General features: G+C 50.6%; 1 protein-coding gene across 1 annotated transcript; it reads right to left on the reverse strand.

The window, feature by feature from the left end:
- Positions 1-1,894: 1,894 nt before the first annotated feature.
- capn12 (calpain 12) lies at positions 1,895-21,226 on the reverse strand. The gene is made up of 22 exons (XM_056283635.1): positions 20,790-21,226; positions 19,576-19,645; positions 18,872-18,990; positions 14,213-14,346; positions 13,858-14,029; positions 13,250-13,333; positions 11,314-11,399; positions 10,996-11,073; positions 9,628-9,806; positions 9,258-9,505; positions 9,152-9,163; positions 8,517-8,596; positions 6,269-6,391; positions 6,049-6,085; positions 5,887-5,958; positions 5,704-5,749; positions 5,299-5,360; positions 5,058-5,126; positions 4,854-4,932; positions 4,619-4,735; positions 4,027-4,079; positions 1,895-2,200 (listed from the first exon to the last, which is right to left on the reverse strand). The coding sequence occupies exons 1-22, from the start codon at positions 20,985-20,987 to the stop codon at positions 2,174-2,176; spliced, it is 2,145 nt and encodes a 714-aa protein (XP_056139610.1). The 5' UTR covers positions 20,988-21,226; the 3' UTR covers positions 1,895-2,173.
- Between the last annotated feature and the right edge of the window lie 1,022 nt (positions 21,227-22,248).

The following is a 22,248-nucleotide window of genomic DNA, read 5'->3' on the forward strand; positions in this document are numbered from 1 at the left end:
GCAACCAGGCAGATGTAGTACGCTGGATAGTCTGCCATGGCAGTCGAGCCTGGGCAGGAGGGGCAGAGACAGAGAGGGTCCAGTGAAGTTATCTTTCTGCTGGAGCTCTCACTGGAACTGGATTTTCTATTCTTTGTCTTCATCCCCTAGCTCAGGCGCTGAAGAAAAGTGGACACAAAGAGGCATCCGGAGTCCCCTCTCAAAGGGAGAGACGAGGCTCATCCCCGTTGACCAGCTGCTTATATTTAAATTGGTTCAGCATTAGAGACCTGTGAGAGCCCTGTTAGAGCCCCGTTAGAGCCCCGTTAGAGCGCCGTTAGAGCGCAGAGCCTGCGTGAAATAAAACCAGTGGACAGACAGAGACAGGAAAAAAAAAACCAGCCCTCTGTATTAGGCCCCTTTCTCTCTTTCTCTTATTCTCCACATTCCTCAGTTTTCTCTCTCCTCTCCCCGTTCCAAGGTAGATGGGTGGTTGCCGAGGGCAACCTGTGTGTAGTCACCTCGCCATGAACAGGAAGTGGTGTGTGAGCAAAGGTTCTATTTATAGCAGCATGTAAAGAAAGGACGAGTGTGTGTGTGTGTGTGTGTGTGTGTGTGTGTGTGTGTGTGTGTGTGTGTGTGTGTGTGTGTGTGTGTGTGTGTGTGTGTGTGAAAGAGACAGAGAGCGAGAGAGAGAGAGAGAGAAAGGGAGAGAGGGAACAGTCAGCGGTTAACAGGGAGGAAGAGGCAGATTTGTGTGACTGAGCACAGTTACTAAGGAGAACAGTGGGGAGCACAAGAGTGCGGGATGGATGGAGGGAGTGAGGGAACGTAGCAGAGGAGGTGGCGAGTGTGTAGTGACGCTGTACGTGGCGTCAGAGTGATAAGAATAGAGATTGTGCGTGTAGTGCTGCTGAGACATCACTCTCACACTCTCAGTGGGGCAGGTTGGACTGTGTGTGTGTGTGTGTGTGTTTGTTTGTGTATACTTATTAGATGTATGACTGTATGAACAGATTTGTGGTTCTGTGTACATTTCTGGACGTACGTACAGGTACACAGCTGAGAAAATTATCGTTTGGAGTCTCGGTAGTTAAAAAAGCGGATTTGGTTTTCCTGTTTCATTCAAATTTCCATTTGGAAATGTCATTGATTTTTATGATCGAGGGGATGAAAAATGCGACTGCCTTGACAAAAACAACAACCATCAAATGCTTGTTTCAAAGCAATGATGCACATTGTTTTCACGCGTTGTGTTCACGGCACACGGTCTCGGCACGGCGGCGCAGTGGTTAGCATGGTCGCCTCACAGCGAGAAGGTCCTGGGTTCGAACCCCAGGGGTAGTCCAACCTTGGGGGGGGGGTCATCCCAGGTCGTCCTCTGTGTGGAGTTTGCATGTTCTCCCCGTGTCTGTGTGGGTTTCCTCCGGGGGCTCCGGTTTCCTCCCACAGCCTAAAGACATGTAGGTCAGGTGACTCGGCCGTACTAAATTGCCCCTAGGTGTGAGTGTGTGTGTGTGTGTGTCTGTGTGTGTGTTGGCCCTGTGAGATGGCCTGGCGGCCTGTCGGATGGAGTTCGTGAACAATGTTGTGTTGACAGAGCAACTCCTCATAAAACACAAACATAACCATTAAGCAAGAATAACTGCATAGATGTGATTAAACGCAGAAACAGTTTGTTGTGTTTAGGTTATTAGTAGGTTTATTGCTTAACGTTCAGGTGTCGGCAGCAGCGCCTACATTCTGCGACAGTTCACTAAAGCTATTTATCGACGCTTTAAGATGCAAAGCAAAACAGCAGTGTTACAGCACATGAGCTCAGGTGGTTATCAGTATTACTTGGGGATAAGGCAAGGAAGAGAAACTTAAAAGGTGACAGGATCATTCCTACATTGCATGTTTGCAAAACAAAAAAACAAGACATCCATCCTAATATTCCCTCCGCTCCGTGGTCAGCAATGCATCCTTTGCTGAACTGAAAAGGAGACGACAAGCTGTGATGTGATACAGAGCCACTTATCTGATGGAGCCCAAGACATCCAGCAGGGGTGACTGAGGGTCAGGGGTCTGTGTGTGTGTGTGTGTGTGTGTGTGTGTGTGTGTAGGAAGGGGGGGGGGTCTAGTATAGATAGAGAAATGACACTGCTGCGGTGATAAGCAGAAAGGCTGGGTGGAGCCGAGGTGGAGAACCACTTCACACAGCCAGGAGTTGAAGCAGCCACTGTGGAGAGTGAAATGAAGTAGAGGATGATCAGAATGGAACATGTTTTTTTTAATTTCCCCCCCTTTTTCTCCCCAATTGTATCAGGCCAATTACCCCACTCTTCTGAGCCGTCCCGGTCGCTGCTCCACCCCCTCTGCCGATCCCGGGAGGGCTGCAGACTACCACATGCCTCCTCCGATACATGTGGAGTCACCAGCTGCTTCTTTTCACCTGGCAGTTAGGAGTTTTGCCAGGGGGACGTAGCGTGTGGGAGGATCACGCTATTCCCCCCAGTTCCCCCTGAACAGGTGCCCTGACTGACCAGAGGAGGCGCTAGTGCAGCGACCAGGACACATCCGGCTTCCCACCCGCAGACATGACCAATTGTGTCTGTAGGGACGCCGGACCAAGCCGGAGGCAACACAGGGATTTGAACCAGCGATCCCCGTGTTGGTAGGCAACGGAATGGACCGTCGTGCTACCCAGATGCCCCAGAACAAAATAATTTTGAATCCAGCATCAAAGTGAAAACACAACATAACATCAGTAGGATGACAAAAATAAGAACATTGCTGTTCAAAACTGTTTTGATATAAATGAGGTGCCTGGTGTAGTCTGGTGTAATCTAGTGTAGTCTGGTGTAGTCTACTGTAATCTAGTCTGGTGTAGTCTAGTGTAGTCTAGTCTAGTGTAGTCTAGTGTAGTCTAATGTAGTCTAGTGTAGTCTAGTGTAGTCTGTTGTAGTCTAGTATAGTCTAGTGTTGTCTAGTGTAGTCTAGTGTTGTCTGGTGTAGTCTGGTGTAGTCTAGTGTAGTCTAGTGTAGTCTGGTGTAGTCTACTGTAATCTAGTCTGGTGTAGTCTAGTGTAGTCTAGTGTTGTCTGGTGTAGTCTGGTGTAGTCTAGTGTAGTCTAGTGTAGTCTGGTGTAGTCTACTGTAATCTAGTCTGGTGTAGTCTAATGTAGTCTAGTGTAGTCTAGTGTAGTCTGGTGTAGTCTGGTGTAGTCTAGTGTAGTCTAGTGTAGTCTGGTGTAGTCTACTGTAATCTAGTCTGGTGTAGTCTAGTGTAGTCTAGTCTAGTGTAGTCTAGTGTAGTCTAATGTAGTCTAGTGTAGTCTAGTGTAGTCTGTTGTAGTCTAGTATAGTCTAGTGTTGTCTAGTGCAGTCTAGTGTTGTCTGGTGTAGTCTAGTGCAGTGTAGTGTAGTCTGGTGTAGTCTGGTGTAGTCTAGTGTAGTCTAGTGTAGTCTGGTGTAGTCTACTGTAATCTAGTCTGGTGTAGTCTAGTGTAGTCTAGTCTAGTGTAGTCTAGTGTAGTCTAATGTAGTCTAGTGCAGTCTAGTGTAGTCTAGTGTAGTCTGTTGTAGTTTAGTATAGTCTAGTGTTGTCTGGTGTAGTCTAGTGCAGTGTAGTGTAGTCTAGTGTAGTCTGGTGTAGTCTGGTGTAGTCTAGTGGAGTCTGGTGTAGTCTAGTGTAGTCTGGTGTAGTCTAGTGCAGTTTAGTGTAGTCTGGTGTAGTCTAGTGTAGTCTAATGTAGTGTAGTGCAGTTTAGTGTAGTCTAGTGCAGTTTAGTGTAGTCTAGTGTAGTCTAGTGCAGTTTAGTGTAGTCTGGTGTAGTCTAGTGCAGTTTAGTGTAGTCTAGTGCAGTCTAGTGTAGTCTAGTGTAGTCTAATGTAGTGTAGTGCAGTTAAGTGTAGTCTAGTGTAGTCTAGTGCAGTTTAGTGTAGTGGCACATGGCTTGAGATGCTCATTAAAAGCTTATCAGCTCTGTCAAACAGAGTCATGCTACTCCATAGTTCATAAGTAGGGCCTAAATCACCGAGTTGTACTTGTAGACAGATACTCACAGGATTGATCCCTCTGTCTTTTACCTCTCGACTGGCCTCTGTTTCATACAGGGCTGCGGAGAGGACAAAATTAATACTTACTACTATGAAAAACACAGAGAATGAATTATTGTAATCCTTTAAATCCAGTAACCCAACAAGGCAACCAGAGGACAGCTAGACCCGGCACAGGATGAACGCTGAACGCTGTGGTGCAGACGTGTTCACGAGAAGTTCGCTGATGTGTATCTCGGGTTTTGTAATGACGGTTAAAACCCGACTGGGGCTGTAATTTCAATATGTAATAGACCACAGCCAACTGAAAGCAAGCTTTAGATCTGACTACGACTTGGCCCGCGCTGACATGCACTGAACAGGCTGAAAGATCAAAATCCAGTCATGTGTAGCGTCTCCTATTGGTCAACCGTACAACTTCTATATATGTGGGCACGGTGCTTGATCCGAACTTACCGTGCTTAACAGTCCTGCTGGCCTGACATGCGGTTACCATTTTCATGAAAGGCAACACTTCTTTGGTGTGTGTGTGTGTGTGTGTGTGTTTGTAAATTTATGTTTGTGTCAGGATATGCATGAAAGTGTGCGCTTGTGTTACCAAATAGCTTGCGCAGCCTTGTGACACAAGACACAAATCCACTGAAGGGCATGTGGAGCTCTCCAGAGCTGAACCTCTCCGACACCAACTGAACCACCTTCCCGTCACACTGGACTCCTGGGGGAGGGGGGGGGGTAGAAGTGTGAAGCCAATCAACTGAAACATCATGCCTGGTTCTGTATGCATGCATGTGTGTGTGTGTGTGTGTGTGTGTGTGTTTGTGGTGTTTGCATACCAGCAGCATGTAGTGCCAAGCTGAGATCGAAGGGGCTCATTGTTCCTGAAGAGTCCTCATCAAACTGGAAGAAGATGGACTGAGAGAAAGCCATATGTATTGAAACAGGTAAGAGCAACACTGTGTAGCATCACACACACACACACACACACACACACACACACACACACACACACACACACACACACACACACAGCCTTGTACCTGCAGAGTACGCAGGTTGGACAGCAGGCTCTCTGTTTGTTTACGGCTGAGCCTGCAGAACCCTTTAGTCTGGCAGCAGAGTCAAGGACAAGTCAGCAGGGCAGAGGACTTTGTTTTTAAGTTGCGGCGAAGCGTCCAAACATTACAGCTTGAAAACATCGAAATAAAGTTATGTTGTAAAGGGCTCAAGAGGGTAAAGCGACACAGGGGATCAACAGCAAAGGGGGCGGCGAAAAGATACGTCCTCTCCAAAGATGAGCTGTCTGCATGTCTCGAGAGGCAGATGGTACCCTTCCTCCAGAACTACAAACGGCGGAGGGAAAATAGGAGGTAGGGAAACGAAGGTTGAAGTGGAAATAAATTGAGACAAGGTAAAAGCGAGGCAAGCGTATTTGCATTCATCCAATCAAACTCAATTTACTACATGTGCAGCTGTGAGCCTCTGTCTAGACGGTCGGTGACCCCTGTGGCTCCCTGCTTGCCGAAGCTTGGCAAGGGGCACATGTTACTACTTCGCTGCCATCTAGCGGCCGTTGTGAGTACTGACAATTAAATAACCACAAAAAGTTGGAGCGGCAGTTTCTGAGGCAGTTGCAACCATAGTTTGCTAAAAAGCGTGCGAATATGCTAGAATGTAGCTTATAACCTGAGTTGGCCAGCTTCACAAACTCCTTAGCGTCCAGCCTGTCATCCTGCCAAGAAGATAAAACAGGTCGGTCATTAGGGTGACTTCGCCGAAGACAGACCGCGTAACCTTTAACCCTCGTCAGCTAAGTCAGTGCTGCTTAGAAGAAGAGGCTCGGGTGCAGAGGTAAAAAAAAAATCTTACTGGTCCTGCCGCAGCATCAAAAACCTGCTGAACTCTGAGGTGGTCCTCTGGGGAGACTGGCTTCGACATAACCTGTTGGGCGCAAACGAACAGCAAACAATGACATTATTTGCTGCCGTTGACCTGTGTGTCGGCATCATAGAGAAGGCCAGAGAAACTCACCATGAGGAGGGCAGAGGAGCAGGTGAAATCCTTTGACCTGAAAACCAGGGACCAACACTGTTACATAACTCCTTATCAAATAAATAAGGGCAGGAAAGCGACAGGCCACCAGCTTGTACTCCCCTGAACCCCTTCTCCTGTTCTCATCTCCCATTATCTCCCTTTGACCCGGCCCCCACCCCCATGTCCCCACCACAGCGGGACTCCCGATCCATCCTACCCCAGGGTGTTGCCAGTCTTGGAGAAGATGCGAAGGAAGAACTCTGCCGGCATGTTGGGTCGGTAGGTGGAGGCCACAATGACGTAGCTGCCGGGGTCCAAACACACCTTCCTCCACACAGCCCTGCCATTGTTGGGACGCACAAATGATGCCAAGGTTGGTTTTATCAAGTGGCTGCTGAAACCAGTTCTCCCTGCTAACCGAATACCCACACCGGACCGTATGAATTTAAAAGATTAGCGATAAGCCTTTAGATGCTTGACAGATGTTGGACAAGATGTTTGAGTCATTATGTTGTTTTTGTGTGGTGGAGTCGTTACGTTAACTTGCATCACTTTTCTCATTTACAGAATCTGGTCCACGCCGGTTACCTCTCGGCCTGCGCGTGTGATGGCTAAGTCCGCTGATCTGCTGCGGCGCCGCTGCTGACAGCCCTACCTTTCCACACTGCGTTTGTCTTTGGATTATGCCCATCATCGAATGTTTGATGTCATTATATGTTTCATTTATATTTAGTTTAGAAACATGTAGCCTCCACTTTCTCCTAACATCCATCAATCCATCCATTATCCAAGCCACTTATCCCAACCGGGGTCGCAGGATGCTGGAGCCTATCCCAGCAGTCATTGGGCGGCAGGTGGGGAGACATCCGGGACAGGCCGCCAGTCAATCACAGGGCACACACACACACACGCACGCACGCACGCACGCGGCCACTTCACCTGACCTACTGGTTTTTGGACTGTGGGAGGAAACCGGAGCACCCGGAGGAAACCCACGCAGACACGGGGAGAACATGCAACCTCCACACAGAGGACGACCTGGGATGACCCCCAAGGTTGGACTACCCCGGGGTTCGAACCCAGAACGTTCTTGCTGTGAGGCGACCGCGCTAACCACTGCGCCACCGTGCCGCCTTCTCCTAACATGCAATTGCTAAAATGGTTAAACAAATAATGATATATTTTTTCCAGGTCTGCGACATGTTCTACAGATACAGACGGTTAAACCACAGTGGACGGTGTCAGTTATGTAATGTAATGCTGCCGGTGTGACGTCAATATGACCGTCAACAGACACGTTTTCAACCTCTTATGTTACTGCTCCGCGCGCCTCTCGCAGAGAAAAACAGGCGCCACGTGTCTTCTCTCCGGGGTTGCGTCACTGCTCGAGCCCCGCCGCGCGCGCAGCCCGCGCGGCTGCTCCGACCCGTTAGCGCGGGCGCCCAAATGAAAAGCGAGCGCTTCCGCGGCGCGCCGCTCAGCTGCCCGGGTTGCGCCTCAGAGGGGAAGAGTCACGTGCACGTCTCGGAGCGACATGGACTCCCTCCGGAACCGGTTCAGGGGTCTTGCCCACATCTGGAGCTATTCTCGCGAACTGGCCGCCACGCTCCGTCATGGAAATGACACGGCGGGAAAAATACAACTTCTGCACCTTCGTTGAGTTGTAACGTGACTAAAACGACTACTGAAGCTGCCACCGCAGTGATGGCAGTCTGGATCATGACGCTCTGCTTAACTGACAGCTGTGGTGACGCTGGTAAACGCAACCGTGCTTGTATTGTAACCGCTCCAAATCCAGCGCGTCCGTTCAAACTGAAACGGGTGCACCTCTCCCGCCGCGCCGCCAAACCAAAGTAGGAGGCAAGGTTCAATCCAAACCGACGCTGCCGTCTCCGTGGATAAATGCCCTCCAAGGGGGGGGGGCGGCTGGTCCGACATAGCTGCGGGTTAAACACAGCTACTTCGCTTGACCTTTGAACTTGTGCCCGCCTCGTTCTCTTGCGCTGGACTCTCACGAGGAGGACGGAAAACGTCCCACGCGCGTATTGTTTCCCCCGGGGAAGGGGGGGGGGTCCTCGTCTGATAGACGGCACGTAAAACGAGCGATTACACAAAATGCTCATGGTTCAGATGTTCACGGTTTACACGTTCGTGGTTTTATCCGTTGTCTTACGTGAACTCCACGACAGGAAGTACCAAAAAGGACTTTTGTCAGCATGTAAATCTTCTTCAGGATTTGTTTTATTATTACACATTTGGGATTAGAGAAGCAGGAAGTGGACATTGTAGCAGGAAGTGGACATTATAGCAGGAAGTGGACATTGTAGCAGGAAGTGGACATTATAACAGGAAGTGGACATTATAGCAGGAAGTGGACATTGTAGCAGGAAGTGGACATTATAGCAGGAAGTGGACATTATAGCAGGAAGTGGACCTTTTCTGTCACGATGGTGTGGCCGTCTTACCTCTGAGGCTTGTACTTCCCAGAGCGGCCCACGGGGCGATTTTTACGGAAAAATTTCTGGTCCAGGCACAAACCCTGAAGCTGGATGGAGAGACAATTATCAATTATTACAATCGGACGGGGAAAACAATCTCGGTAGCGTCCACCTCTTCGCCAGCCATGACACACAGTATCTTTGTTTTCTGGATTCTCCCCAATTGTACTTGGCCAATCACCCCACTCTTCTTCGCTGCTCCACCCCCTCTGCCGATCCGGGGAGGGCTGCAGACTACCACATGCCTCCTCCCATACACGTGGAGTCACCAGCCGCTTCTTTTCACCTGACAGTGAGGAGTTTCACCAGGGTAGCGCGTGGGAGGATCACGCCATGCCCCCCCCCCCCCCAGTTCCCCCTCCCTCCTGAACAGGCACCCCGACCGACCAGAGGAGGCGCTAGTGCAGCAACCAGGACACATACCCACATCCGGCTCCCCGCCCGCAGACACGGCCGATTAGGGACGCCCGACCAAGCCGGAGGCGCATGACACACAGTAAGTGGATGGTGTGACTTTAACTCAGGCAGACATGGATTAAAAAGGAGAAGAAGAAGAAGAAAACAACAACAACCTATGGATCCTTTGACCTCAAGGCGCTCACCTCAGGGGGGACCTGCAGTGAAAGAGGAGACGCAACGTCAGCTTGGAGTCTAGCAGCGCTACTGTAGTGCGTTGTGTTCATCCAATGAACGAACGGCTTCTCTCACCCTGTAGATGTGGAATCCCATGTACAGGAAGTTGACTTTATTCTTCACCCGCCGGTCCTTCTGGAGGAGCTCCACCAGCACCGTGCACTGGTTCCCTTTTCTCCTTTGCTTCTCCGCTCGCTTCTCCTCCTCCGGGGTCATCTCCTCGTCATCTTCATCCTCATCCTCTTCGTCATCCTCATCATCCTCATCTGGCTTGTCTTGCTCTGAGAGAACCAACTCGAACTGGGGATTCTTCCAGAATGATCCTGGGAGAAGGACGGCGTTGGGATACCACAGGAGTGATCTGAGTCAAGCCAGACATGCAAATGCACACACACACACACGCACGCACCTACACATGCACGCACACACACAGCAAGAAACATACGGTGGTATCTGCGGCTTCCTCCGGCGGAGCTTCCTTTTACCCAGGCGCCCTCGTGTTCGCTGATGGTCCAGACAGAAGGGGAGGCAGGTGAGGTGTGCTGTGCCCCTATCAGGTTGTCGGGGTTCAAACTGCATAACTCGACCGTATCAAACAGCTTGCTGAAGTCCCCTGCACTGATCCTGAGACCAACATGGAGAAGATACACAACAGAGGGACCGTCTGATGTGCCCTTTTGTATGAGAAGGGGCAGTTATGTTGTGTTTCCATCCAGCTTGTGAATACATGTCAAGCGGCTAGTTACAGACGTCACAAAACGAATCATGTGAACTGAAGTGTGTTGCATCCAGATCTGTTTAAATGAAGAAGAGTCTGGACGATGACCAATGTGACTAACATCACATGGCCATACTTCCAAACCCACGAGAAAGATGCACCATCCAGATTAGGAAATAGCTGTTCATGTGACTACATTCAGTCACAATTCAGTTTTTTATCTGGCAAATGCATTTCCGTTGCAATTTAAATATCAAATGAAATTTTTAACCATGTCAAACGAGCACACAAATGTGGATTTTGAGGATATTATTCAATCATTTCCATTCCCATCAAGCCTTGTTTATTTGAAACGACAAAATTTCCATCAAAACACTTGGCTGGAAACAAGTCGCCTGTTCAAATTAGTGCTCCGATGGATCAAGTGAACGGGTACTGTTCCATGTGTCCCTCTATATCTACTGCCAAATCATCCTTGAGCAAGGCACTTGCCCCCTAGCTGCTCCAGAAGAGTTGCAGGAGCAGAGTGGCCCCAAGTAGAAGACTGTAAATAAAGAAGCATGCGGGAGTAAATATCCATCCATCCATCCATCCACCCATTATCCAAGCCGCTTATCCCAGTTGGGGTCGCGGGGATGCTGGAGCCTATCCCAGCAGTCATTGGAGACACCCCGGACAGGCTGCCAGTCCATCACAGGGCCAACACACACACATTCACACCTAGGGACGAGTTAGTACGGCCGATTCACCTGACCTACGTGTATTTGGACTGTGGGAGGAAACCGGGGCCCCCAGAGGAAACCCACACAGACATGGGGAGAACATGCAAACTCTACATAGAGGACAACCCAGGACGACCCCCAAGGTTGGACTACCCTGGGGATTGAACCCAGGGCCTTCTTGCTGTGAGGCGACCGCGCTAACCACTGCACCACCGTGCCGCCCGGGGAGTAAATGTGTGAGAACGTATTTCTGAAAAAGTCAACTTTTTGTGAAGGTCAAAGTGTATATTCAGCATGTCACATGTTGTGTGTAGGATGGCGCCAATTTCCCTGAGGGGAGCCATTGCTCCTGCTGCATCTGTTGCATACATACCAGAACTCTCCGTCCTCTTTCTTTTTCAGCTCAATCCTTTTTTTTTCAGCGCTGTCCACATCATTCCAGTCATTACTCCTATGATTACACACACACACACACACTCCAGTCATTACACTCATGATTACACACATTCATACACATAAACTAGGAACATCTGGATATGTTCTGGGACTGGCTTGTGAAGTTGTTCACTATTCATCTCTCTCACGCAAACACAGGCACACACGTATAGTGATGCTTGAATACACACACACACACACACACACACACACACACACACACACACACACACACACACACACACAGCTTCCTCACGTATCGCTCCAGGGTCCAGAGTATTCCACAAAACCCCAGGGGTTCCTCAGTCGAAGCAGCAAAGTTTCCTTCGATGCCTTCATCACCTGAAATGTAAATGAAACCCAGATTGTCCATGAAGAAGTGCTTACCCACATCATGTTTTTACCCATTCTTAGAATTCATACCTTAAATTCATTAATTAAATTAATTAACTAGATTGTTTAACACAATCTTGGAAAGTGAGAGGATGCCTGAGGAGTGGAGAAGAAGCATACTGGTACCGATTTTCAAGAACAAGGGCGATGTGCAGAACTGTAGCAACTACAGAGGTATAAAGTTGATCAGCCACAGCATGAAGATATGGGAAAGAGTAATAGAAGCTAGGTTAAGAGGAGAGGTGACGATTAGCAAGCAGCAGTATGGTTTCATGCCAGGAAAGAACACCACAGATGTGATGTTTCCTTTGAGAATGTTGATGGAGAAGTATAGAGAAGGTCAGAAGGAGTTACCATTGTGTCTTTGTGGATTTAGAGAAAGCATATGACAGGGTGCCGAGAGAGGAGGTGAGGTATTATATGAGGAAGTCAGGAGTGGCAGAGAAGTATGTAGGAGTGGTGCAGGATGTATGAGGGAAGTGTGACAATGGTGAAGTGTGTGGTTGGAATGACAGATGGGTTCAAGGTGGAGGTGGGATTACATCAAGGATCGGCTCTGAGCCCTTTCTTGTTTGCAATGGTGACGGACAGGTTGATGGACAAGATCAGACAGGAGTCTCTGTGGACTATGATGTTTGTGGATGACATTGTGATCTGTAGCGAGAGTAGGGTGCAGGTTGAGGAGAGGCTGGAGAGGTGGAGGTATGCACTGGAGAGAAGAGGAATGAAAGTCAGTAGGAGCAGGACGGAATACCTATGCGTGAATGAGAGAGATGGTCAGGATGCAAGGAGTAGAGTTGACAAAGGTGGCTGTGTTTAAATACCTGGGGTCAACTGTCCAAAGTAACGGGGAGTGCAGAAGAGAGGTGAAGAAGAGAGTGCAGACAGGGTGGAGTGGGTGGAGATGAGGGTCAGGAGTGATTTGTGACAGAAGGGTACCAGCAAGAGTTAAAGGGAAGGTTTACAAGATGATTGTGAGACCAGCTATGTTGTATGGTTTGGAGACAGTGGCACTGATGAAAAGACAGGAGGTGGAGCTGGAGGTGGCAGAGTTGAAAATGCTAAGATTTTCATTGGGAGTGACGAAGAAGGACAGGATTAGTTAGGAACGAGTATATTAGAGGGACAGCTCAGGTCATGGGAATGACCACTGACATGGAAATGACAGCCTCTGGTATGTGAATAGACTCCTGTGAGACAACGGGTGAGGTCACATTATGTTCAATATGAGATGACTGAACATGAAGTGGTTGCCACGACTTTTTGAACAGACATGCTTGAAGAAAATTTCGAACAAGTAAAGCAGAAAATTTCAAACCGTAGATCAAATGTGGAGCGACGTCATTGGGAGTGACGAAGAAGGACAGGATTAGAAATGAGTATTTTAGAGGGACCGCTCAGGTTGGACGGTTTGGAGACAAAGCAAGAGAGGCAAGATTGAGATGGTTTGGACGTGTGTGGAGGAGAGATGCTGGGTATATTGGGAGAAGGATGCTGAATATGGAGCTGCCAGGGAAGAGGAAAAGAGGAAGGCCAAAGAGGAGGTTTATGGATGTGGTGAGGGAGGACATGCAGGTGGCTGGTGTGACAGAGGAAGATGCAGAGGACAGGAAGAGATGGAAACGGATGATCTGCTGTGGAGACCCCTAACGGGAACAGCCAAAAGTAGTAGTCATAGTAGTGGTAGTAGTAGTGGTAGTAGATATTCATGTCATATGAAAATAAATGTGCTGTCGTAACCTAATGTGAGGAAGACATTGTGCGGGCATGCATGTGTGTTGATGCTCTGAGATACTGACCTTGTCACTGTCAGTGATGGCGTACGCATGGCCCTTGACCAGCCCATCTGCTGTCACCTTACCCACCTCACTGTAGCTGCTGGCCTGGTAAAACAAGGAGTCGCATTAGTAAAGCAACAACAGCATCCTTCATGTGCGTGTGCAGCGAGTGTGTCTGTGCTTGTTGGCGTAAACATTTCGCTGTGAGTGTATGTTTGCGACTCCACACAGAGGACATACGAGGACGACCCCCAAGGTGGGACTACCCCGGGGCTCGAACCCAGGACCTTCTTGCTGTGAGGCGACTGCGCTAACCACTGCACCACCGTGCTGCCCACATTAGACAGATCACTTCTTATAATTATTTAGGGGTGCACACTGATAGTGCGCTTCACTGGCACACAAATGTGACAAATGTGGCGTGTGCGCGGGTCGTCCTCCGTGTGGCGTTTGCATGTTCTCCCCGTGTCTGCGTGGGTTTCCTCCCACAGTCCAAAGACATGTAGGTCAGGTGAATCAGCCATACTAAATTGCCCCTAGGTGTGAATGTGTGTGTGTGTGGGGGGGGGGGGGGGCAGGATAAGCGGTTTGGATAACGGATGGACGGATGTTTGTGCGTGCGGGTGTACCTGTATGAAACAGCTGAGCAGGCTGCCGCGGGACAGGGCGGCTGCGAGAGCCCTCCAGAGTACTGGTGGGGTACGGGAGGACACAGGGAGGGAGTACGCGATGCCCCCCGTGAAGTCCTTCATCCCCTCCGAAATGTTGCCCCCCTTCAGACTCGCGTACGAGCCCATCAGTCTGGGCGGTAGATGGAGAAATAGCCGAAGAAGAAGAAGAAGTTTTAAGTCAAATCACTGAAGCCAAGTCTGCATCATTATTGTGTGCACACACACACACACACACACACACACACACACACACACAGTGTGGGTGCCATCAGACAGTCTGACCCAGGCACATATGCTGGAAGTGGCAACTGACTTGGCGTAGGCCTTCTCCACCAGGGCGCTCCAGTACTCGTTGCGGGTGTGAGAGTAGCTGAAGAGCAGACGGCCCTCGCGCACCGGCAGCCTGTCATCCACCACCACTTCCACCCACTCACCATACTGCCAGAACTACAGGGGGAGAAAGGGGCGCAGAGGGAGGAAGAGAGGCAGAGAAGCGGAGAGAGAGAAGGGACGGGAGTTAAAGGGGGCGGGGGGCGGGGGGGGGGCGGAGAGAGAAGAATCCGGAAGAGAGAAAACAAGAGACTGAGAAGGAGGCCTGTTTCACAATCCGTAATGATACTTAAGCATTTCCGCGACCACGGAAACAAAACCAGATGTATGGGGGGGCGGGGGGCGGGGGGGGGTAAATAAAAGGGTAGCAGATGGAAAGCGGTATCAGACGAGCTTGATAAAGTGACGGACGGGGGACGTGCAGAGACTCGGGGCGGACGGATTAGCGGCGGAAAAGTAAAAGGTTACGGAAAATGGCGTGACAAAGGAGCTGAAGGTGCCCCGGCTTCCTCGGAGGGGCAGAAACGGGGCGCGACGGGGCGCCGAGGGCGGTGAACAAAAGGGAAGCGGAGGTGCTATACGCCGAATAGATCCCTCGCTAAACCCGCTAGTGAAACGATCCAGAGGGACACAAATTCCAAACCTGTTTTCTTATCCCAGCTCATCTCGCAAACCGCCTCCCCCGGCCGTTACTGGTCATGCCCGGAGGTGTGCAGCGGGCTGCTGGCTCTGTGTGCACAGCAGCGGCCGAGGACAGGCCTGCACTGGCCCCTCATAATTGCAGCTGTGTGTGTTTTTGTGTACATGAGAGTCCCAGGGGCAGTTGCGATGTGCATGTCTGAACTGCTCTGCCAACGCTTAGTCATGGCGAAATGCCTTTTCTGTACCTGAGAACCTGCATGTTAGCGAGGCACTTCGCACACTTCCCAGTAGTCTCCAGAGGTCCAGGCCAGGTTCGGAGGTCCGGGCCAGGCTCAGAGGTCCAGGCCAGGCTCGGAGGCTCAGGCCAGGCTCGGAGGCTCAGGACAGCCTTGGAGGCCCAAGTCAGGCTCAGAGGTCCAGGCCAGGCTCGGAGGTCAAGGCCAGGCTCAGAGGTCCAGGTCAGGCTCGGAGGTCCAGGCCAGGCTCGGAGGTCCAGGCCAGGCTCGGAGGCCCAGGTCAGGCTCGGAGGTCCAGGCCAGGCTCGGAGGTCCAGGCCAGGTTCGGAGGTCCAGGCCAGGTTCGGAGGTCCAGGCCAGGCTCGGAGGTCCAGGCCAGGTTCGGAGGTCCAGGCCAGGCTCGGAAGCCCAGGCCAGGTTCGGAGGCCCAGGTCAGGCTCGGAGGTCCAGGCCAGGCTCGGAGGTCCAGGCCAGGCTCGGAGGTCCAGGTCAGGCTCGGAGGTCCAGGCCAGGCTCGGAGGTCCAGGCCAGGCTCGGAGGTCCAGGCCAGGCTCGGAAGCCCAGGCCAGGCTCGGAGGCCCAGGTCAGGCTCGGAGGCCCAGGTCAGGCTCGGAGGTCCAGGCTAGGTTCGGAGGTCCAGGCCAGGCTCGGAGGTCCAGGCCAGGCTCGGAGGCTCAGGACAGCCTTGGAGGCCCAAGTCAGGCTCAGAGGTCCAGGCCAGGCTCGGAGGGCCAGGCCAAGCTTGGAGGGCCAGGCCAGGCTCGGAGGTCCAGGTCAGGCTCTGAGGCCCAGGTCAGGCTCTGAGGCCCAGGTCAGGCTCGGAGGCCCAGGTCAGGCTCGGAGGCCCAGGCCAGGTTCGGAGGCCCAGGTCAGGTTCGGAGGTCCAGGCCAGGCTCGGAGGTCCAGGCCAGGCTCGGAGGTCCAGGTCAGGCTCGGAGGTCCAGGCCAGGTTCGGAGGTCCAGGCTAGGTTCGGAGGTCCAGGCTAGGTTCGGAGGTCCAGGCTAGGCTCGGAGGTCCAGGCCAGGTTCGGAGGTCCAGGCTAGGTTCGGAGGTCCAGGCCAGGCTCGGAGGTCCAGGCCAGGCTCGGAGGTCCAGGCCAGGTTCGGAGGTCCAGGCTAGGTTCGGAGGTCCAGGCTAAGTTCGGAGGTCCAGGTCAGGCTCGGAGGTCCAGGCCAGGCTCGGAGGTCCAGGCCAGGCTCGGAGGTCCAGGCCAGGCTCGGAGGTGCGTAATTAATCAGCAAGGGAAAACCTTAAAGCTTTACGTCCATGGTCTGTTTATGGACTTTAATGGGATTGATATTAACGTGAGCTTTTATTGACCCCCGTGGGTTAGTTCTCTCTTCGGCTACTCCCCCCCCCCCTCACCCCTGCAGGGAGGTCAGAGGCAGGGTCAGCCATGGAACAGCGCCCCCTGCAGCCCGCGGGGCTTTGGGGCCTTGGTCAGCCAGACTCGGATGCTTGCTGAAACAGGATGTGAATGGACAGCTGATCGTAGCTTCATTCCTACAGCGCGCCCCTTCTGCTGCAACGCCGTGTGCCCAACGTCAAGACAAAGCGCACAGATAAAGTAAAACATCGATATGAAAATACAACGAAAACATAAACTTGAAACGGTTAAAAGGCTCCACCTCTACCTACTGCACCACCTTCACCGTGCTGCCGACGCTGAGCTTAAACCACTCACACACGTTATGCATGTGACCCGTGCTTGATTGAACACTTGGTTCGGTTTGAATCCGGACTTCTCCTGCCGGTGTGCCTGTAAGCTGGCGCCTGCTGGATCGGACTGCACGCATCACATGACAGCACCTCATACACAACACACACATAAATCCAGCTGCGGCAGGAAGAAGGTCTCAGCTAGACCAGCGATGGAGGCAGAGAGCAACAAAGATCAGAAGGAGCAAAACAAAAACAAGATGATCTTAAGGGGGGCAGGGAGAGGCTGTGTGTACGTGTGTGTGTGTGTGTCTGTGAGCATGTGTGTGTGCACGTGTGTGTGTTTGTGGATGTGTGTGTATGTGCATGTGTGTGCCTCTTTGTGCATATGTGTGAGCATGTGTGTATGCATGTGTTCGCCTTTGTTTGTGCGTATGTATGTGTGTGTCTGTGTGCATGTGTGCATCTGTGTGTGCATGTGTGTGTGTGTGTGTGTGTGTGTGTGTGTGCATGTGTGCATCTGTGTGCATGTGTGCGTGCATGCGTGTATGTGAGTTTGTGTGTGTTACGGTCAGGGGCACGAGTCTCAGCTGGCTGAGTGGTGATAGGGGAGGGGTGGGTGGCTGTAATTAGCTGTTTTTATTGATGATGGGGAGGGGTGTGCGTATGTGTGTGTGTCTGTGTGTGTATGTGTGTGTGTGTGTGTGATGGAAATCTAGTTGCTGTAACACATCACAGGCCATCAATTAAAGAAAAAAAGAAAGGAAGCCCCTTGTGCCGGCTCTCCAGAACGAGAGGCTTCCTTCCTTCCTTCCTTCCTTCCTTCCTTCCTTCCTTCCTTCCTTTCTGTCTATCTCTCTGTTTGTTAGTGATGGGTAGAAAAGCAGATTCAGTGCAGAACTGCGACACCCAGCCGTGACGGCTTTGACATCGCAGCATTTCCCTGAATCACAGTGTTGGAACACCCCAGCAGGCGCTGTGAGGTTTGCTGTAATGACCCCCGCGTCTCTGGGTGTGGGAATATCCGTTCAGTTAGTGTGGATGTGTGCTCGGGGAAGGCCGCTGGGCCCTCCCAGCTTATGCCGCTTTACGCTTGTGCGGCACGTGGGCCTTAGAGAACAAACGTAGTTGTGCTGTACATTTCCTTTGGATTACTGCAGTTTTCACATTTTACTGTGGATGAGAAGGGGGGCGAGCCTGAAAAATCACTACCGTCTTGTTGTAATATGGAACTGGGTTTCATCTGATGAGCCCCCAGCCCCATCTACCTATCTATCTATCTATGATGACCCCCAACTCCATCTATCTATCTATCTATCTATCTATCTATCTATCTATCTATCTATCTATCTATCTATCTATGATGACCCCCAGCCCCATCTATCTATCTATCTATCTATCTATCTATCTATCTATCTATCTATCTATCTATGATGACCCCCAGCCCCATCTATCTATCTATCTATCTATCTATGATGACCCCCAACCCCATCTATCTATCTATCTATGATGACCCCCAGCCCCATCTATCTATCTGTCTGTCTATCTATCTATCTATCTATCTATCTATCTATCTATCTGTCTGTCTGTCTATCTATCTATCATGACCCCCAACTCCATCTATCTATCTATCTATCTATCTATCTATCTATCTATCTATCTATCTATCTATCTATCTATCTATCTATCTATCTATCTATCTATGATGACCCCCAGCCCCATCTATCTATGATGACCCCCAGCCCCATCTATCTATCTATCTATCTATCTATCTATCTATCTATCTATCTATCTATGATGACCCCCAGCCCCATCTATCTATCTGTCTATCTATCTATCTATCTATCTATCTATCTATCTATCTATCTATCTATGATGACCCCCAGCCCTATCTATCTATCCGTCCATCTATCCATCCATCCATCTATCTATCTATCTATGATGACCCCCAGCCCCATCTATCTATCTATCTATCTATCTATCTATCTATCTATCTATGATGACCCCCAGCCCCATCTATCTATCTAGCTAGCTAGCTAGCTAGCTAGCTATCTGTCTGTGTGTAACTGGTCAGTACTGTAAGTATCAGTGGTCCCCTCCTTACCCTGAAATGGAAGATTCCGGCATAGGGCTCAGATAGGTTTTGTTCGGGTGGTACCACCTTCACAAAAAGTTTGGGGTGCATGGTCAGGCAGGACAGGGCAGCGAGGAGCCAGCAGTTACCTGGAAGCCAATGGGAAACACACACACACACACACACACACACACAGAAGACAGGAGGAGGAGTTGGCCGTTTATTCCAGACTCCAACTTCAGTTGATACGCATGTGAGCAGTGACGCAGGACCTCCCCTACCCCCGGAGGAGGGCTGTCTGCTGCGCGCACACCACCACGAAGCCATGACGAATTCACCACAAATGAACAACAGACCCAAAAAAACAACACAACGTTGGAATAGAGATTTGTTTACTGTGAATATGGCCGCACCCCCTCACCCCCACCCCATTCACCCGGCTGTGGGGGACATAACGTTGAAGCTGGGGGCCCCGGGGCTGTGCGGGTGGAGTCATCATGGTGTAGAGTGGGGTAACAGTTGACTCCAATACCAGGAATACAAATCTCAGCAAAGACTCCCAACGGGAGTGGTCTTGCTATGATTTATGGACGTATCTGGTCTGGGATGGCTCGCCAAACCTTTTTGCTGGCGAGCGGAGCGTGAAATATGATGACACATCCCCCGACTCCTACGAGAGGAGGCCTGCGAACAAGTGAAGTGATGGTGTTTTAACGCATCGTTGATAGACTCACCCAGCTGGCCCTGGCAGATATCGGTGGTCCCAGTCGTGCCCTCCACAAACACGGCATTCTTGCTGATCTCCTGCAGAAACACGGTGGGGGGTGGAGGGGGTGGGGGGGTGCATGTTGAGGCTAAAAATGCTGTTTCACAATCGTTGCAAATATTGGCTGGCTCTCGGCCAGCGCCTCCAGTGGGAAGCAAGGACACTAAAGAGGACTCGTGGTGACGTCAGGGAGGGGGTCTCCGACACCTCAGCAGCAGCTTTTAAGCATCGACTCAAAACACACCCTTTTTTTTTATTATTGCTGCCCAGCCCCCTCTACTTTTATTTATTAGCTCCTAATTGGCTGTTAGTTAATAATGGGAGGGAGTTCTGTCTCTTTTAATGTGATCCGTTTTATTTTTAACCATCTCATTCTGTTTTATTGCTCTGTTTTCCTTTCTTCACTCTTTTGTTCTTTCACTAAAGTTTCACTTTTTTTATTTTTTTATTTTCATTTTTAAATTGTACTTATTTACTCTGTTTCTTTTATCGTTACTTCCTTTTGATCTGTGCACTTTCATTTAATGTAAAGTTCATTGCATCTTAATAGTTGAAATGTGCTATATAGATACAAATGGATGGATGGATGGACTGACTGACTGACTGATTGATTGATTGATTGATTGATTGATTGATTGATTGATTGATTGATTGGTGTATTGACTGGTCAATCGATTTACTGATCGATCGATCGGTTGATTAATTGATCTATTGACTGGTCAATCAACTGACCGATCGATTGATCGACTGATCCATTGATTGATCATTCGTTGATCGATCGATCGATTGATTGATATGTAATTGGAAGTCCTAAATCCTGCTGCTTCTGATCTCCTTTCTGCTATTGCTGCTATATAGTTTTGTTTTGATCTCTTTTTTTTCTAATCATTTGTGTTTTGCTGCAAGGCTCAGTGTCACCTCCAAGGAAAATGCTCCAGGTAAGGAGCCACGCCTGGGTGAGTCCCTCTCAGCTACACATCTGTCCAGCAGCAACGCTGCGGGTGTGCAGAGACGAGCTCTGACACGCCAACACCACTTTACACCGGAGTTACTGGCGAGCTCAGGAGACTCATGCCGTCGCCATCAGTTGGCGCAGCCGTGCAGTAAATTACCATATCCATGATAACACGTCAAAGTGCAACAAAAGTGAACTTTGCACACCATATAGACCTGGGACGTTACCTTGGGTCGCCGCCACTTGGTCTCCTTGCTGGGGTCCGGGTCCCCGGGCACACCGATGGAGTCCTGGTCGGCAGCGAATGCAGGGTCACAAAATAAAGACGCAGCCCTCAGACACTCATCCCGGAGAGTGTCGAAGTCCTGATCCTGAAATTTGATCGGATTTTCTATGGAACCTAACTCTGCCTTCCGGATCGGCATATTGTCAATAATAGTAGTGGTAAAAATAAAAACAACAACAACTGAGACGACAGAATCGTGCCGGGTGTCCGCAGCAGGAGAGGGTCCGGGCTCGGTGCATTAACTATCACTTCAGTGGCGCCGGCTTGCAGGAACGCGGCGCTTAAATACAGCACAACGCCACCTCTCCCGAGCAGGGAGCCGGGCTGGAATGCAGAGCGCCCGGGGCTTCGGCTGAGCGGCAGTCCGCATAATAACACGGTGTCACGAGCTCACCTCGATCTTTACTAATTTATCACATCAGTCGACGCTGTTCATTCACCGCGAGAGCCTGCGGACACTTAGGATGGGCAGGAGGGCGAGCGCGTGTGCGCGCGCGTGCGATGCTGAGAGCCAGGAGAGGACGGACAGATTGTTTTGGAAGAAGGGGGGGCCAACAGAAGACTAAATCACCCCCACAGACACATCTTTAAGTAACTGCAACTTGACTGATTGATTGATTATTGATTTTAACAACCCGGGCAGGCTTCACCGCAGATGTGTTTTTTTTGTGTGGCGCTAATTAAAAAGAGGTTCCGGATCTACCGCTAGATGGCAGTGTTCTCTCGTTACCGTCATTCACAATGTGACCCCCCCCCCTTCTTCCCCTATAGGAGATAATGGGATTACGGAGTGACCAAGACATGAGGCGAATTATTGCCCGAATTACATTATAATTGAATGGGTATATTGACAGTGGCCTTGGTGAGCACCACGTCTTTTTAACTAGCCCTCCACCCAGATGAGGGAAGGTGAAGGGCTTCAGGTTTGTCGAGTCTGACCGGGCTTATAGGACACAGAGACCACTGAAGTGGACAGCCAATTACTCTTTCACGTTTATCTCGCTCCCACGACCCCCCCTCCCCCCACCCCCGGATGGCGAGTCCTCTTTAATAGATCGATGCGTTGCGCAACACCATTTGTAAAGCACCGTCCGCAGCAGAAGTTTCTGCAGCGTGTCAAACGCTGTTTCTCGATCACACGCCCGATTACACCGACAACTGCGTGTGACGGCGAGATGGCCGAGACTAAACAAACACCAAGAGCCAAGAGAAGCGGCACAGAGCCGTGTAACGCTGCTGACCATCCAGCTCCACTCAGCTCTCCTCTAGTATCGCCGCATGGTCTTTGAGGACGCAGCGAGGCTGTAAGAAGCTTAGTAACGAAGGTCAGTGGTGTGTGTGTGTGTGTGTGTGTGTGTGTGTGTGTAGAGTTGGGGGTGGTGTTGGGGGGGGGGGCTGCT

Source organism: Lampris incognitus, chromosome 7, assembly GCF_029633865.1.
Source record: "Lampris incognitus isolate fLamInc1 chromosome 7, fLamInc1.hap2, whole genome shotgun sequence".
Taxonomy (NCBI): domain Eukaryota; kingdom Metazoa; phylum Chordata; class Actinopteri; order Lampriformes; family Lampridae; genus Lampris; species Lampris incognitus.

What these genes read in the sequence shown, in the direction of transcription:
- capn12 (XM_056283635.1), bottom strand. Translation starts at nt 20,987, where the DNA reads ATGCCGATCCGGAAGGCAGAGTTAGGTTCCATAGAAAATCCGATCAAA. An exon ending in CCAAGTGGCGGCGACCCAAG is followed by an intron (nt 19,646 to 20,789) that starts GTAACGTCCCAG and finishes GTGTTTCTGCAG; the next exon opens with GAGATCAGCAAGAATGCCGT. An exon ending in AAAGAGGACGGAGAGTTCTG is followed by an intron (nt 9,807 to 10,995) that starts GTATGTATGCAA and finishes TGTTGGTCTCAG; the next exon opens with GATCAGTGCAGGGGACTTCA.